Source organism: Nelumbo nucifera, chromosome 1, assembly GCF_055504915.1.
Source record: "Nelumbo nucifera cultivar China Antique chromosome 1, China Antique-T2T, whole genome shotgun sequence".
Taxonomy (NCBI): Eukaryota; Viridiplantae; Streptophyta; class Magnoliopsida; order Proteales; family Nelumbonaceae; genus Nelumbo; species Nelumbo nucifera.
The window spans coordinates 98,755,246-98,773,552 of record NC_142649.1 but is presented as its reverse complement, the minus strand read 5'-3'; the positions used below and the strand labels follow the sequence as shown (position 1 = coordinate 98,773,552).

Sequence of the window (18,307 nt, the reverse complement as noted above, 5' to 3'; positions counted from 1 at the left end):
TTGCTAATAATCAATCCATGAATCCCGTCCCGTGTGGGTGTAACTGTAAGCCAAGCCAAATTACTGGTGGGCTCTCAACTCTCAACATCACCAAAATAACCGCTGGGCATCACATTTTAGGCTCTGTTTGTATACTGTGTACGGTTTCATTACCAACTTCTCTCCTCTCTCGTCACACGGAGACGGGAGACATCAGACACGGACAAACAACTACTTCATGTCTTCCTCCCATCAAACAAGCCTCCCACTCTTCCCAAACACCAACAGTATCCAGATCCAGTTTTACTTCCCTCCGTTGGATCTACATTCCTTAAAGAACTAGCCACGTGGCAACATGCGGTGGCCTGAATGACTGGTGGTGTTGACCGCTTCGGCGAAGGAGTCTGATTCTCTCTGCATGTGAGAGGTCCGTCCATCCCGTCCCTGACAACCACTTGGTTGAAATTAAGTTTTGCTGGGGGACTTCACATCTGGTGATTGTCAGATGTTGTCTCACGTGAGGCGCCTCAGCGGATCGTCACACATGATACATGCACGGGCAGGGGCAGAGCATTGACCTTCCACGTGTCACCCAGGCCACGTGCCTACCCGTGGCGAGCATGTTTAACTGGTGACGTGTCGGAAATCAATTGGAAAAAGAGGAGACCCAAGAAATGATTTTTGCCGGCGAAAAAGGTTATTAAGAAGGGTTGATTGTTCATTGTGCTTGCTGAGATGGACCACAAAAAAGCCAAAAATGAAAAGCCTTTTCACTCCTTTTAAGCCTCGGCTTAAAGTTAAAACAAGGTTAACAGCGAAGGTTTTACCGGCAAAACATGGTAGGGCTTCGGCAGCGGGTCCCGCTGTCGTGGCAGCATCCCGCAAAATCTGCGGCTAAAAAGCCGATACCCCACACAAATTTTTATTATATTTTATTTTTTCTAAAATAATCCTTTTTTTCTTCCGTCGCTTTCATCATGCCAATGCATGCATGCAGCATTTGCATCCGGAGGGAGTCCCTATAGAATACAGATTCCTATATGCGCCGCGTTCATCACAACCGTCCATCTAAAGCAGGGCCCTGCTGTCCGACGATGCATGCATGTGCATGGGTAAGGGCGTGCGAGAGAGGCAGAGGCAGTTTAATGATGGCTACTGAACTCTGTCGCTTCACTACAGTCTACACTCTACAGTGTTTGGAATTAAAAAATAAGTAAAAAAGTAAAACAAAGGAAACAATTAAGTGGGAAAAAGTAGAAAAGCAATGATAAAGATGGATGGGAAATGGAGGGGTTAGGGGTCCTAATCCCAACCCGGCAATCCAACTTAAAATGCCGCTTTCTTGTCCCCCTCACATCTCATCCCCTGTTTTCCTCTGTCCCCCAACTCACTCTCACCCAATTAATGCTCCTTACGTGACTTACACCCACTGCTCGCTGCACCTCTATTTCCTCTTCTACCCTTCCTCTTTTCCTGTTTTTTCAACCTAAACCCCTTCCCCCCCCCCCCCCCCCCCCATCTTTCCAGGCTTCCAGCTATCAGACTGTGCTCGGATAAGGGCATTCTGGTGATTCTACCAAGCCAAATCAAACATAGAGTCTCCACCGTTAACCAGAGTGGATGGACTATTGGTTATTGGAGTGGTTGAGTTTGTAAATTTGGCCAGACAATTCCTCTCTTTCTCTAAGGCCATTTGTTATCGGAGTCGTTGTATACTTGTATTGTATTAGCAGAAAAGTAAAGGGTGTATTTGTCATTTGGCACCCAACAAGCCTCGCACTGTAGACCATACCATTTCCTCTTCCAGCCTCACCACTCGTGAGAACCGTCCAGAAATTTTTATTTCTAATTGAACTGGAAGATCAACGGTCTGGATGCAAGTGATGGAGAACTGCAGCTGTTGGTTTGTTTCCCTCGGAACATTGATAAATGGGGGTATAATAATGGCAACTGCCCGAATTTCAGACAAAAATTTTCTGCGAGAAAAAAAAAAGGCTGGTTTTCTGTTTTCATTTTATTTATTTATTTTATTTTTGTTTCTGGTTTTATTTTCTGTTTTGAGTTTTACAGAGAACAGCCTAGGAAGAAGCTTTTGTTGCTTTCTGCTAGATGGAGGGGCCTTAGCTCTGCTTCTTTTCTGCCTCCGTTTTCGTCTCTCGTGTATTTTCTGTGAATCGAAAGCTTAATTCATCCTCGTCTCTGCAAGACTGCAACTGTGATCCACACGAAATCCGTGTAAGTGTCTGAATCTTCAGTGTCCGGCTCATATTTTCTTTTTTAAGTTTTTCCGCTTCTATTTTGAGCTTGTTCTGGTTGAGTTCGAGTAATCCATGGTATGTTTGGTCCTTTGCGGTTTGTATTTTTTCTTCTCCGAGACTGTTTGGTTTTTGTGATTTCTTGTCTGCCAGTGTCATTGTGGATGTGGAAAAACTGGTTTTCGGTTTTTTTTTTCTTGCTTTTTCTCCGTTTTAATATAAATATAGTTTGAGTTCATATTGATCCCTTAATTGTATGTCTTTTCCAGCTTCATTAGTAGTATTTCTACGATCATCTTTCCTCATTTGAGGTGGAACCGCTAATTGGTTAGTCTTCCGACCTGCTGTTCTTCAGATATTTTATCTCCCACTCGTCCCCGCAGTGCTACCATTTCTCTATGAACGTACCATTTCTCTCTTGTGATGGTGGCGTACAAAGATCTTTCTATTCTATAAATTTCTTAATCTTTCAATCTCTTAAATCTGCATTGCTCTCTCTCTCTCTCTCTCTCTCTCTCTCTCTGTGGGTGGAGTTAAAAACTTGTATAGCATTACTTCTCTCTGCCTCTCTGGCGGTTTTATTCTTTGTGATCTCTTGTTCTCCAAGCTGAGCATATTAGAGAGCTTAACTTTCTCGGGGTGGCCGGAACCTCATCAGTTTCCTCCACACATGTGCAGGGGTTCATCAAGTTTATATTCGTCAGTATTTAAGCTTTACTCTGTCTCTAAATTCCGTTTAAATCCTCAACCTTTAGGATTCTTCTCGAGTTTTAATTCTAACTACATATTTACGTGCTTATTTATAATTTATAATGCTAGTGATGTTTTCCTGACAATTGGCTTATAAAGAAGTGGGATCTTTCAGCATCTGTGATTGGTTTTTATCGGCCTCCGCAGTCGTAGTATCTTATTATTCGACTTGATGTTAGGTCTCATTTTCAGTTTTGAAATGACTAGATTTTTGGCTTTCTCGAATAGCAGGAATGCAACTTTTCTGAGAATTTTAAGTTTTATCTAAAGGTGGATGGTTTGAATGCCAGCAGGTTGGGAGGAAAACTTTTAAGTTCTGGAAACCTAATGTCTCCACCACTGCTCGGTGTTGGGGAGGGACAGAGCAATGTCTCAGTTGTTTCATCGCCCTCTGTTGATGGTAGCTGCCAGAATGGCTCAGGATTGAAAGAGCGTAATTACATGGGATTATCTGACTGTTCTTCGGTGGACAGTTCTGCAATCTCTGGCTTAGCTGAAGAAAATAAAAGCAGTCTGAATCTGAAAGCCACAGAGCTTCGACTTGGGCTTCCTGGATCTCAATCTCCTGAAAGGGATCCTGAACTGTGCCTTCTGAACCCTGGAAAACTCGATGAGAAGCCCTTGTTTCCTCTACTCCCTTCAAAGGATGGTATCTACTCATCTTCACAGAAAGCTGTTGTCACAGGCAACAAAAGGGGTTTCTCGGATGCCATGGACAACTTCTCGGAGGTGAAAAGTGCTGTGTTTACAGAAGGGAATTGGATGTTTCCCACTGTTGGATCTGATTCAGAAACTTCTCAATCCAAGCCCCAAGGGAAATTTCATGTTAGCCCTGGGGTAAATGCAATTCTACCAGTGAGGCCTTCACTGAATTCAGGAGTAAAATCTGCTTCCGCGAAAGAACACTCTGGAACTCAGCCTGGCATGAAGAAAGATATTGTGCCCCTGAAGCCTCGTGCTTCCAATGAGACCGGTCATAACACGATAGGTGCTAGTAACAACAATACCAGTGCACCTGCTGCTAAGTAAGTAAATTACTTGAAGAGGGGTTTCATGAAATGGTTTTGAGTTTACCATGGGAACAGTCACTGATCTTCCATTCACGGCAGGGCACAGGTTGTGGGTTGGCCACCAATTAGATCATTCAGGAAGAACACACTGGCTACCACTTCAAAGAACAATGATGAAGTCGATGGGAAACCAGGTCCAGGTGCACTCTTTGTCAAGGTCAGCATGGATGGTGCTCCATATCTTAGGAAGGTGGATCTTAGAACTTACTCTGCTTATCAGGAGCTGTCTTCTGCTCTTGAGAAGATGTTCAGCTGTTTTACCATAGGTGAGCTAGTTCAGAGTCTTAATCTTGTGTAGTTTCTTTCATTTGAATTGTGGCCATGTAGATGTATGCTCAGACAGTTTGTTTAAGAGACAAATATGTTAGTATAGATCCAGTTACTGCAGTCTTTGCATGATTTCAGGTCAATGTGGCTCCCATGGAGCACCAGGGAGGGAAATGCTGAGTGAGAGTAAGCTGAGGGACCTTCTACATGGATCAGAATATGTTCTTACCTACGAGGACAAGGATGGTGACTGGATGCTTGTGGGAGATGTTCCCTGGGAGTAAGCAGTAATCCAACCTAATCTTTTTAATTTACCTCCATAGAACCAATATAAATTATGGACACCGACTGATCATCAAATAAAAAAAAAAAATTATTTAGACTCTCCCTGTCATCCTGCAAACATACTATTTACGTATCTATGGGGGAATCATTTATGATTATTTGCAGTCGATATGTTGGTTATTTTTTAGCAGTATTTAAAATGCATTTCTAGAGGTTATTACAGAAGAGGAGAAATTTGCATTTTTATTATTAACTGTACATGCATGCACGGAAAAAAGTAGTACTACAGGCAGATAATTCCATAATCCACATAAGTTACTTGCAATACCTAGATTTCGTCCATAAATCAAGGTGGATCTTGATGCCTTGTATTTTACCATAACAATGGCATTTATAAATAGTGTATATGATTTATAGGAAGTATATATGTGTATCTTATACACATATATGCATGTTGGGGGATGTATTGGGTTGGAGCTGTAGCTCTATCATGATCAACCAGACCTATTTGGTTGTTTCATGGTGCCTATCAAATTATGTTATTGTACCAATATTTACAAAATTTTATTCTTTCCAGGAAAAAAGGAAAATGTGCTTGCTACATTCTACTGACATTTGTACTTCCAATAAAATTTAGAATTTTTTTCTCTTATGCTGACACTGACTCCCATCTGTTACTGGTACATTGGATGGGGCGCGGACCATGTGGTGTATTGGGTGTTTTGAGCACATGGACCTCTTTTTTATTTACATGTTTTTTCCAAAACCTGACCAGAGGGGTCAGTCTTAGGCTTCTCTACCTGCTGAAAGAGGTCAAAATACGAAAGCCTCAATATTTGGTGTATCAGTGACCCACCAATATGATACTTATCGGCTGATATGTGCCAGTATGTGATGAAATTTTGAACCTTGGCTGAGACACGGAAGATTTATACAAGTTTGCTTTGGATAAGCCGATAAGGAGAGAAGAGAAACAAGGGCATAGAATTATGGTTTAGATCATAATGGGATTTATAAGTTAATTATTATGTCAACCAGAAAAAAGCCAATTCCATGAATCACATGTAAAAATTAAATACATGGTCTGCATGGCCTTGTTGTTCTTGTTTCTATTTCTTAAAGTTTCCATAAAACAACTCTTCTTTTTGAGAAAAAGAGTAAATGATTTCATTAATAGCATAGAAAAGAAAGTACGTGAGAAAATGTACAAGAGGACTATTGATAAAAAAATGTACAAGAGGACAAACCACACACAAGTTGCGAAGGGATATGCTAATCACTATACAAGTTTTGCTTGTGTGCACCAGATTTAGCCAAGCTATTTGCTAAAGAGTTTTAACTCTAGGAATTTGTCACGTGTCTAATAAGTGGGATCGTTGATGGTTCCATAGGGTCAAAGTAATTAGAGAGGTTGGTGTTAGTAGTGGTCATGGGAGAGAAAATAGAGGGGTGATAGTTAAGTATTTGCATTGATTTGGTCAAGAGTCCATGTAATGCATCTAATTTAGTCCATTTTACGGAGAGACAGATTGCATTGAATTGGGACACGTGGCTTGTGGGTGAGGATAAATCTTTCTTTAGGAGTTAGCTTTAAAGTGGGTTAGTACTTAGCAAGACTCTATTTAAGTTGTAATTTTCTTCTTAATTTAATTATCATGAGAATTATCTTTTGTTAATTAAGGGTTATCTCTTTGGAAGTGTTCATCTCCCTCGAAGTAGATGGAATTCATGTTACACCTTATTGGAATCGTAACATTTGTTTTGATACGTGCCTTAGGAGAACTCAACCCTAAAAGATCTCCCTCGAAGTAGATGGAATTCATGTTACACCTTATTGGAATCGTAACATTTGTTTTGGTACGTGCCTTGGGAGAACTCAACCCTAAAAGCTATAGGGCCTTTTAGAGGTGAGTTCTCCCAAGGCACGTGATGAGGGCGGATTTGGCCCTCCAATAACATTGTGACACATGGCATCTCAGAACAACTAGATGATTTGGAGTCCTAGATCGCGGCTCATCCTTACCTTGACCTGGCGACCTGTCTTTACCCCGACTTGCCGACCTGCCTTTACCATCGACTTGGCAACTTGCCTTCACTGCCGACTTGGCGACCTGCCTTTATGCCGACCTAGTGACCTCGACCACAACTTAGGTCGGCTTGCAACACCTCATCTAGGGTCAACCTGTAGCACCACGTCACCGGCCGAAGTGACCTCGACGCAAGGAGCGACCTCCCTCGAGGGCTTGCCGACTTGACTGGGGACTAGGCGGTGACCTGCGAGATGTGCTCGCCGACAAATTCGGCATGCATATCTCGACGCTCCCAGGTTTCTCGGAAGTTGGCCCACGTACCGAATGTTCTGGAGGATGGTCAATGTGCATGGCAGTTGCCTCCGAGGATCTCGGATCGGTTAGGCACAACCTCCCGGAAATCTCGGATGCGGTGTGTGAGGCCCACACCAAACAATGCCTATATAAAGGCACCAACCCGAATGACACAGGAGAGAGGCGATTAAGTACATTCTAGCTCTCATACTTTCTGATTTTTAGCTCGCAATCTACTACAAGAGTACTAACTTAAGCATCGGAGTGACCTGGCCGGGTTAGCCACCCCGGGTCCTCTGACACTGTTTCCTGGTAGGTCTCTTTGAAGAGCTATCCAGTTTGGCACCCGAGCAGCCTCCTAATTCAATCCAGTTAGTTCGGCATCCAAGCCTTTATTCAGCAGAAATACTCTAGCTCGACCTTTGAGTCATCAAACACCAGGAAGTAGTGAAAACAACAGGATGCTACCAAAAAACCCTTCATCAATTGGCGCCATCTGTGGGAAACGCTACAAGAAGCTAAGTTCTCACCTTCTAAAAGGCTAAGTCCTCATCTTCTAGAAAACTAAAGATCTCACCTTTTAGAAATTAAAGTTCTCACTTTCTAAATTCCATTTTCTATGAACTCAAAGGCACATTTGAGCAGCATCAACACCCAGAACGAATACCGATTATTGGGGGGCAAAAACATCTCTGATGAACTTGGAGAACCCCCCTGTGATAATCAGACAAGTTCAAGCCGAACTCAGCATCCCTAGTGCCCCAAATAAATACCCCGCTACTGCATGTGAACGCCCCTCTCCCCGTGGTAGAGCCATCAGTAGTTCCTGTCGGGATCAAAGCGCGGCAATTCCATGAGATGAAGCATGAATTTCCAGATGTGAGCATAGGAGCAGCTCAACGTATTCATGTTGATGCAGAATAAGTAGCAGCAGAACAACCTTAACAACTAGCAGTCCAATGACAGTCACCTCGGAGTAAGGCTGTCCTCGAAGGTCGAGCCAATCATGGTTCCCGTAGGAAGTTGATGGTCAACAGACTAAGCAGCTCTACCGACTTTATTTCAGCTCGGATAAGCCTCATCAGTCCTCTTCGCAAGGTATCCCCTACAGATTGAACCCTTTGCAGCTCCCGTGGGAGTTAGCGGCCTACGAACTATGCAAACGCCCTTGCGGGTCGAGCCCCTCGAGGCTCCCGAGCGAGTCGGCGACCTACATTTAGTAGAGCTGCCCCTATAGGTTGAGCTCCCTGTGGCTTCTCGTAGGAGTGGAGGACCAATGTCATTACGAGACTGATGCAGCGCAGCCGTGGCCTCAAACTTCCGACTCACACCGACAACAGCATTATGCCCTTGCAAGGGGGGACAGAACATGTACGATGTGGTCTCGCAAGCACTCACCCATGAATCCAATCTCAAGTGACGATGTAGAAGTAGCCACATCTAAGGTTACAACAAAATGACCACCCGCTTAAGCGAACTGGTCAGGCCACATGTCGGCTAAACAATATTATGGAGAGTGGATCGCGAGTCGCTCCCAGAGCCAAAGGGCTAAGGTGCCGAGTTGATAAAAGACCTTGGCACCACATGAGACCTAGTCGCCTCTTCAGCATGGGCAAAATCAAGGGTAAGGAGAGTGGACTACGAGTTGCTCCCAGAGCCTAAGGGATAAGGTGCCGAGTTGACAAAAGACCTTGGCACCACATGAAACTCAGTCGCCTCTTCGGCATGGGCAAAATCAAGGATAAGGAGAGTGGATCGCGAGTTTTTCCTAGAGCCTAAGGGCTAAGGTGCCGAGCTGATAAAACACCTTGGCACCACATGAGACCCAGTCGCCTCTTCGGCATGGGCAAAATCAAGGGTAAGGAGAGTAAACCGCGAGTCGCTCCCAGAGCCTAAGGGCTAAGGTGTCGAGCTGATAAAAGACCTCGGCACCACATAAGACCCAGTCGCCTCTTTTGCATGGGCGAAATAAAAAGCCGTTCACATTCAACACGAGAAAGAAAACAAAGGAAAGACTAGTTCGCTCTCAGCACCATGACGGATGCAAACTTGGCCGATTTCTTCACAGTCGGCCTCCACCTCGGTTGCAGGCTCCGCATCGAACTCACTGGCTAGAACCAACTCAAAGGACGTTGCGTCAAAGTCTACCTAGGTGGAGTGACCTGATAAAGCAGTCACACAAAACCCCCTCTTGAGGACAGCATGATGAGCTTCACTCTTAAGGTATTTAGCCGGATTGCAGAACCCCTTGATGGTCACATCCCTAATTCGCTCTCGTGCCCCGAAAATAAAGATGGTGAGGTCCTTCCTGCATAAGGCTGCAAACACTTGGACTCTTCCGACCTGAGAAGCAAATTGGATCGACACTTACGAGCTTATCGAATCAGTCATTCCAAGCCAAGAGGAGCGATCTACTCCCTTTGCCAAGTTACTTTCTGCTCGGGAGTGGGGGGCAATTGATGAGGGCGGATTTGGCCCTCCAATGACATTGTGACACATGGCATCTCAGAACAGCTAGATGACACCTAGACACCACCTAAGTGATGATTTGGAGTCCTAGATCACGGCTCATCTTTACCCCGACCTGGCGACCTGCCTTTATGCCGACCTAGCAACCTCGACCACAACTTAGGTCGGCTTGCAGCACCTCGTCCAGGGTCAACCTATAGCACCTCGTCACCGGCCGAAGTGACCTCGACACGAGGAGCGACCTCCCTCAAGGGCTTGTTGACCTGACTGGGGACCAGGCGATGACCTGCGAGATGTGTTCACCGACAAATTCGGCATGCATATCTCGATGCTCCCAGGTTTCACGGAAGTTGGCCCACGTATCGAATGTTCCGGAGGATGGTCAACGTGCATGGTGGTTACCTCCGAGGATCTCGGACCGGTTAAGAATGACCTGGAAATCTCGGATGCAGTGCGTGAGGTCCACACCAAACAATGCCTATATAAAGGCACCAACCCCAATGACACAGGAGAGGCGATTAAGTACATTCTAGCTCTCATACTTTCTGATTTTTAGCTCGCAATCTACTACAAGAGTACTAACTTAAGCATCGGAGCGACCTGGCTGGGTTAGCCACCCCGGGTCCTCTGACACTGTTTCTTGGTAGGTCTCTTCGAAGAGCTATCCAGCTCGGCACCCGAGCAGCCTCCTAATTCAATCCAGTTAGTTTGGCATCCAAGCCTTTATTCAGCATAAATACTCCAGCTCGACCTCGGAGTCATCAGGCACCAGGAAGTAGTCAGGACAAAAGGGTGCTGCCAAAAAAACCCTTCATCAACACGTATCAAATGGTATCAGAGCCTACACTATGCCTCCTAGGTGCAATTGTGCGGCACAGGTGGTGATGTCGGTATTGCAGTGTTCGGCCAGGACTAGGTGGACTAGTGCAAAGCCAGCTTGCGTGGGCGTCGGGACTGCGGGGCATGGTGGATTGTTACGATCCATTTGTTCCACATTAGTAGTATGGGATGCTAATGTGAGGTATCCCACATCGGTAGTATGGGATGCTGTTGTGGGATATATATGTGCTTGGGTTTCCTCCCTCTAACAGCTAGCTTTTAGGGGTAAGTTCTCCAAAGGCATGTATTAGAATCTAGATTAATTTGACATTCAATGAGTCCAGTAGATCTCTTGACTCATCTAGGTAATGTACATGCCTCCACGGCCCACCTTCCTTCCCCCCATCCACTTTATTGTATTACTAGAATCACCTTTGATGACTAGCAAAGACAGGCCTTGCTCTCTTGCAGTACAGAGTCCAGTTAGCACAGCTAGTATTTCAGCCTTGCTCTCTTGCAGTACGGAGTCCAGTTAACACAGCCAGTAAACACACCTCCAATCCTGGCTACACCAGGATTACCAAGGGCACCTCCATCAAAGTTCAGAGTCAACTTCTCTTCTCTTAAAAGAGGAAAGCTTGTTACTTTTAGAGAAATGGGAGAATATAACAAGATTTCCACCATATTTTATTGAAGATCCTTCAAAGATGTAAACCTTTAGACACCTCCAAGTTCAGCACCCACAGATTGCACAAGTAGTCAAGTAGGATATATGAGAGATCAAATCACCCATATCTAGCTCTATTGTCAAAAATCTGGTTGTTTCTTTCTTCCCACACCCCCCACATTACTGCTTTAAGTCTCTAACCACTGTCCACCAGTAAACTTTCCCCCTTTTTCCTAGTCCTCTTCCTTGCCATTGCCAAAGAAGTCTTCAATGTGTTCAGGAGTGACCCAGATGTATCCAACAAGCAAGGTTTAAAGTATCGATACGCCCAATATGCATGAACAGGCGTACCGAGTGTTTCGATACTTCATAAATGTTTCAAGGCGTCAGTTTTAGACTTGCCTACCCCCTGAAAGTGCCCAAATTCCGAAACACCCCTTATTTGGGGTTTTGGAAAGCTATCGATACGATACAATATGTCTGATATGGGGTGTATTGTATTGAAATTTTGAACCTTGCCAACAAGGTTTAAGAAATAGATCCAAATCTCCCTTGTTTAGGTGCTCTGTTATTTCACCATGCCAAGAAATAGACCCACATCCTACCTCTGTTTTTCTTCTGTAGCAAATTGAAAGTGCTTATCTTTTTAAAACAAGCTTCCCACACAAAAAAGGAAACTCTAAGAGGGATATGAGAAATCCAAATCCTCTTGAAAGGGAACCTAGAGGTAGAGGCTTCCGTCACTAGGGCCTTACTGGCAGGATGAAGCTTCCAAATTCTTTGGACTAAGATTGAGGGGGGACAGATAGACCTCTCTTAAGGAGTGCAGCAAATTTGCAAGCTCAGTTATTTCAGGTGGGGAAGCAAGGAGACAGGAGGCAATAGTGACTTGGGTTTGGGAAAGGTTAAATATGCGGAGGTAAGAGTTGGCCAAAGTGTTTCTCCCCACCAAAGGTCAGTCCAGAATTTGATTTTATCCCCACTTCCTACTTTGTATCTAATAGAAGAAATATAGGTATTCTAGATAGAAAAAATACATTTCCAAGGTTTGCTGGCTTTCACTCGATTCAAGTGAAACTTGCCATCCCAATTGTTGGCATCTTTTCCATATTTGCTGCTGATGACTGAAGTCCAGAGAGCACCTATTTCCATAAACAACCCAAGACCAATCCCCGTCGGGTATATAAATCAACCTCCATCCCTAATCCACAATGGAGATGGGTTCCCCATCAGGGACCTGATTTCCCGAATTCCTTTTTTTTTAATTCAAAAATTTCTTTGAGAGAAAGATTTACTTAAAAAAAGAGAAAAAAATTCACTAATCTACATTGGTTTAGCACTTAACTAACATCTTTAATCACCAAGATAAAATAGAAATTTGAAATTTGTCCAATATATGTAGTGGCATTATTGTAACTATATAGAACTACTTTTGTTCCCCATCTCTTATATCCCAATTAGTCCCCATTCTTGTCCCCACCCTGCCATAGCAGTCTCCATCCCCGACCCCATCTGGTTGGGGAGGGCGGGTACCCAGCGGTGATAGGGAAAATTGCTATCCCTATGTCCATTGTCCAGCCTCTTGGAAACCCTTCTAATAAAGGTACCTGGAGCATCTAGGAGGAAGCTGATTTTCCAGAATCACGAATACACAAGCACTACTTTTGATAAAACTTCAAAACAAATGAGCTTTTTGCCTTCTTCAAGTTATCTCTTCCTCCTGAAATGGGTAAGAGAAAAAAGGAAGAAATTAACAGAGACAGAAGAGAATGTTTGAATGCTTTTTCTTATTCTTTAGGGATTTTCAGCAGTTATTTATAGACGATTCAGGAATTCCAGTGATTTAAAAGGCGCGCCTAGGCGCACAGGCGAGGTGCATTTTGAGGTACGTGCCTCGCCCAGGTCCTAAGCACACCCCTTTCAAAAGGCGCATGCTTGGTGCACCTAGGTGTGCGCCTGATGCGCGTTGCGCCTCAGCCCAGGTGTGTGCCTTTTTAAAGTTTTGTGCTTTTTGCTGTAACCACGCCTCTTGAGGCAAGCTTGAACAAGTCTATGTTAAGGTCTAAAATTCTTATTTCTCACTTAAAAAATAATAATTTTATTACTTTCATCGTCTTTTAAGAAGATATTTTATTGCAACGAATGAATGAACAACATTAGCAAATAGGGGGTTCTCGGATGTGAGAAATAAGAATTTCAGACCCTAACATAGACTTGTTCAGGCTTGCCTTGAGGGGCGTGGTACAAAAGTGGCTCATAAAATCAAGAATGCAATATGTTATACATCACATTAGCTACTTGAAGCAATGCAATTAAGGAGAAAAAGAGATTGTGGGTTTTATATGCTTGAAAATGCTTTATATGTTTGTTTTTATTTTTAAATTTTCATTTGAATACGCTTTACATGTTATGCTTATGTATTTTAATTTTAGATAATAGGGTTTTTAAAACATTTATTTTAAAATTTAAGTTTATATTTTTTATTAACATTATGCTTAATATTTTTTGAATTTTTTGCACTTTTTAAAAAAACTTTGGTTTTTTAGCTTTTTTTATGTAATTTTGTGCCTTTCTTAAAAAGGCACACACTTTGCCTTGCACCTCAGGTGCAAATTGGCTCTTGTGCGTTTTTTTGCACCTTGTGCTTTTAAAATACTGGGAATGCTCGTGTTAGTTATGCTGACATCGCCCTCAGGTGTAGAGAAACGTGATAGGAGGTGTCACGTGGGATACTTTCACCAGGTTGCTGGACTTGAGACCTGAAGCAAGAGATGGATGAACCAGGGCCCCAGGTGCCCCTGCCTTGGTGCTCTGCTGAACCAGATCCTATCAACTTTACACAGGAACAAGTTACTTGGCCTGATGTTTTTTTCCACCCAATAACATGAACAAGTTTGGTATTTTATATGTTTTGGCCTTGAAGGTCTTGAATATACTATTGTTGCTAGCATTGTGGGCTTGGCTGTCATCAAGCCCCTAAATCACCAAGTGACAAGACATTACACCCTATAAACCCCTATATTCGCACAAAAACTCGTTTTTTTGTTTTTCCCTTTTGACTTGAGGAATCTGTGGACAGACTTATAATTTTAGCTTTACTATCTACTGTCTCATTCATACCTGATGTTAATTGCTAGCATTGTGGGCTTGGCTGTCATCAAGCCCATTAATCACCAAGTGACAAGACATTACACCCTATAAACCCCTATATTCGCACAAAAACTCGTTTTTTTGTTTTTCCCTTTTGACTTGAGGAATCTGTGGACAGACTTATAATGCTAGTACTATCTACTGTCTCGTTCATACCTGTTGTTAAAGTAGATGAAGACCAAAATATTTGTTTTTTCAATGTTACTTGATGATTGAACTGCACTGTGCATAAACATTCTAAACAAGCCTTTGGATTTGTGACAGGATGTTCATTGATTCTTGCAAACGGTTGAGGATTATGAAAAGCTCTGATGCCATTGGCCTAGGTGTGTATATTTTCCATTTGGAAAATGATTTCTGAGTTTCTGACCTACGGAAGAATGGATTGCATACCCCACCTAATTGAAGACACGACTCGGAGTCCACTCACATTAAATGATTACATGTTGCCCATGCGTTTTTATTCCCTTCTTTTCATGCTCAGGGAGGATATGGATGAAAATCCCATGCTTCTTGTCACCATGTCACAATGCTTCCAATCTCCATTATCCTATACTAGTTTGTTAGTAATAACTGACTAGAATAAAAATGAATTTTAAACCAGTCTGTGCACATAATATTGATCAGATGGATGACAGGGAGGTGAAATTATCATGCACATATTTTGCGTAGAAGATGCACATTTCTGGTTTCTAGGCACCCATTTTTGTAGTGTCTTTGGGTGGAATCAACTAATGAATTAAGTGGGCAAGAACTTTTATAGTAAATATCAGCCATTTGGGAGAAGTTAATTTATGGTTGCTATGTTCATGCATTTTTAATGCTGAAAATCTCCTTTGGCCCCAAACATGGTATATAGTTTCTTGTGCAAATTCCATTCCCTAGTTTATGCATTCTAGGTTGTCGTGTGAGTCATTTCACTTGCCTTTTCTGGAGGTGTTTTCCACACATTTACATTTATATGTCCTATTTCCTTGATTTAAAGGAACACTCCAGTGTTATCAAAGCATTGACTAATTGATTGACTTTGGGCCAGACCAATTGTATTAATAACTAGTTTGTCAATAATTACAATGCAGAAACTTGGGGTAATCAGGCTTCAAATGATCTTGGATCTGCTACCCACACATATATACGAAACATTGCAGCCACACATTGGAGCATCTCCCGTACTTGTATATTGTCATTCATGGGGAAATGTTTCGAATGTATGGCTGTAGTGTTATTGTCGTAGCAGATCCAGACTTGCTTAAAATACCATCCAACCACAGTTATTTTAAGGCTTTATTTCTTTGTGCAATCAACAATTATCATCATCAAAGTCCAAGGCTACATGAATCCTGTTTTGCCATTCCATTCTGTTCAGTGCAATATCCATCATTTCCTATATGGGCATGCAGCCGCACATTGAGAACATCGTAAATTGAACATATATGTAGGGGTTCCCAATGTGCATCTGGATGCTGTGTGCACAGAGTTTTTGCTTATATGAGATTGGGTTGCAAACCAGTCTTGATATTGACTAGAGAGGCTAAATGGACTAGTTAGCTAGCACCTCATTGCGTTTATAACAGTGGAACTCTCTTAGTGACATCACCTGAGCAAATTTGAGTTTCTTCCAGAATAAATTTGTATCTTAGGTATCATTTTGTTTTTCACTGCAGCTCCAAGGGCCATGGAGAAATGCAGGAACAGGAACTAACTGGTGTCTGAACATGATAATTGCTTTCTGGTCAGCGACCCAAATGGAAAACATTCAAGATAAGCAGAGAAGAACCTGAAGGAGAAAAGAGAATAGCGGGATGTAGACTGGATGGCAAATCATGGATTAGATGCTTAGTCATTTCTATTTATATTTTGATTGCCTGGTAATTCATGTTGGTTTAGTTTATGTTGTGTGTATTATTATTTGTAGTTATAAAACCTCTAAGATAAGCAGTCTTGGAGCACCGCTTAATTTAACTAGTGTTATGTAAGTTCCTGTTACCAATAGGGGACAAGTCTGTAAAGTGCTTGATGTGAACCTGTCTGTTTGCTTAAGTGTGCTTGTTCAAGGACCCGCTCTATGTTATGAATTTATGATATTCCAAAATCCAAACTGCTATTGCTATTATCCACTTGACTGTTTGTCCATCTGTGGATGGTTTTTATTGTCTGATGTATTTGGTCTTGATTTATTACTTGTCCACTTGATGATCCTAAATGATCAAATATTTTATTTACTGTCTATGATCCTTGGGTTTATCCCTTAACAGATAACTTGGATTCCAACATTGCGGTGCTTGGTTGCTGATTCAAAAAAATAAAAAAGGTGGTTGTGTTCCTGAGCCACATTATAAATATTCATTATAGTCTTTCTGCTATTTATGATTATGGTAGTGTTCTGAATCACCCAGAACCACAACCGATATTCTGTTTATGGTTTCTTTGGTTCCCTTGGCAGAAAATGTAAATCGTCTGTTCTAGTCTGCCCAATTGAAAAGGATAGTACCTATGAAAAATTTTAAATAAAAACGACCGGAGAACTTAAATTGTACCAACACATTTTGTGTTGTGCCTCTGAGAATTCTCCCTTAAAAGTTAGCTATATTAGAGGGAGGGAACCTAAGCACATATATACCCTATAATAGCATCCCATACTATCCATGTGGGATATTTCACATTAGCATCCCATATTACTAACATAGTAACATGAGACAAATGGATCATAACATTTTGCATATGGAAATTTGGTGTAGACTGGGGTGTTCCATTACCAACATAACCCTCTACCTGTAAGCCATTATTCTTATTATTACCATCTCTTGGGTCAATACTCTTTTGAAGAATGCTGGCCTCATTGGAAACAAGATGACAAAAAAGTTAAACATCAACTCTTGTTTGCAATTTGCTAATACTATTATAAATATTAATATTAATATTTTTACACGTGCGTGCCGAGCCGAGACGGGTGGGTCGGGTCGGGGGCATGGGCACGGGCGTGGCTGCATGTACATATGCGTGATGCACTGAATCGTTTTGTTTTTAACCGGATTAAACCCTTTCAATTTAAAACGTGTCTCTTCAAATTCGAATTTAATTTTTAAATTAAAGCATTTTCTCTTTTCGTATCTCTTCTTCCTCCCTATGCCTCTTCAAATAGGTGCACTGTTCTAAAGAGGCTTCTGTCTGAACAGACACCTCTGTGTTCATTCGGGTTTGAGAACACTTTATAAGAGGAGTGTTGGTCGACCCAGTCTACACACAACATTTTTTGACTCTTTGTCTTCTCTGTAAATCTGAGCATCAATCTTCTGTGATTCGCGGAGGTCTGGAAGCGAGTGCACGCCTACAAGTATCCTGTGGGCTGTTTTATATTGGCAACCAATTTGCGATCACCCAACTACACTGTAAGAGGTAGATGCGGTTTTAAGGAGTGACCAAGTGGCACGATTCAACCCTCCTTCTCCCTATAATACCAGAAAAACTTATCACCAATCAACCGGGATCATAAAAATGATAACCAATTAGATGGTCATTTATCAAAATTCATGAGATTTTTTATTTGTCAAAACCCTTCTAATATCTTGTCTTTCCGGCAGCATAGATTTTTCCTATTAATATAGCAAAGCATATAAAGAGTGTTTAGTGTTTGATTGATATTTTGGGATGTAAAACCATGCATATAACGAGAGGAAGGAAATGTAATTATAGGCCCACAATTTTGGGAATAAAAAATGAAAACTAGCATGCATTTTATGAATAAAAGTTGAACATTGGTTCATTAATTATGTAAAAAACAAAAGGGTGAAATTGTAACAAAAAGAATTATAAGACATCTAGGGGTGATGCTGAATATGCATCAAAGTTCAGGGGCGGGGGTTGAACTTTTGATTGGTCAAAGTTATTCCCATATCATCATCATCATAGATTGCTATGGTACCGGAAAGGTATAATACCTGGATTTGCAACGCTTCTGATCTCAACGAAAAACCAGTTTCGCCACAGGTCTGGAGCTATTCCCAATGTACAACTTTATTGTCTTGTGGGTAGGAATCCTGTACAACTGTATTGTCTTGTGGGTAGGAGATCCGGATTGCTGCTTGCAAGAAAATGGAGTACGAGAACAAGTTCATATTCGCTTCTATGGTTCAAATTTTGGAATGGTGATAGAAATCATTAAATGGTTCCTTGGTCTTTAGTCGTGCTAATTAATTCTATTGGCCTAAAGTTAGGATTTTGAAGCCCTTGGTACAATTCAATTGCAAGTCTACTGCAACCAATTTGGATTAT

General features: G+C 42.1%; 1 protein-coding gene across 4 annotated transcripts; it reads left to right on the top strand.

Annotated features, from left to right (window-relative positions):
• The first annotated feature begins 1,931 nt into the window (after window positions 1-1,931).
• LOC104610541 (auxin-responsive protein IAA9) lies at window positions 1,932-16,152 on the top strand. Of its 4 annotated transcripts, none has more exons than XM_010277205.3 (7): window positions 1,947-2,214; window positions 2,504-2,561; window positions 3,278-4,009; window positions 4,094-4,320; window positions 4,460-4,601; window positions 14,300-14,361; window positions 15,700-16,152. In XM_010277205.3, the coding sequence occupies exons 3-7, from the start codon at window positions 3,312-3,314 to the stop codon at window positions 15,735-15,737; spliced, it is 1,167 nt and encodes a 388-aa protein (XP_010275507.1). In that variant the 5' UTR covers window positions 1,947-2,214; window positions 2,504-2,561; window positions 3,278-3,311; the 3' UTR covers window positions 15,738-16,152. The 4 variants fall into 4 exon arrangements, with proteins under 4 accessions (XP_088745923.1, XP_010275506.1, XP_010275507.1 ...); XM_088889805.1 differs by having other exon boundaries at window positions 2,055-2,214; window positions 3,275-4,009; XM_088889797.1 differs by lacking the exon at window positions 2,504-2,561 and having other exon boundaries at window positions 1,932-2,212.
• The last annotated feature ends 2,155 nt before the right edge of the window (window positions 16,153-18,307 follow it).

Excerpts from the sequence above, each read along its gene's own strand:
- LOC104610541 (XM_088889797.1), top strand. The coding sequence starts at position 3,312 with ATGTCTCCACCACTGCTCGGTGTTGGGGAGGGACAGAGCAATGTCTCA. Across the intron at positions 4,602-14,299 it reads GTGGGAGATGTTCCCTGGGA|GATGTTCATTGATTCTTGCA; the intron begins GTAAGCAGTAAT and ends GATTTGTGACAG. Across the intron at positions 14,362-15,699 it reads CTCTGATGCCATTGGCCTAG|CTCCAAGGGCCATGGAGAAA; the intron begins GTGTGTATATTT and ends TTTTCACTGCAG.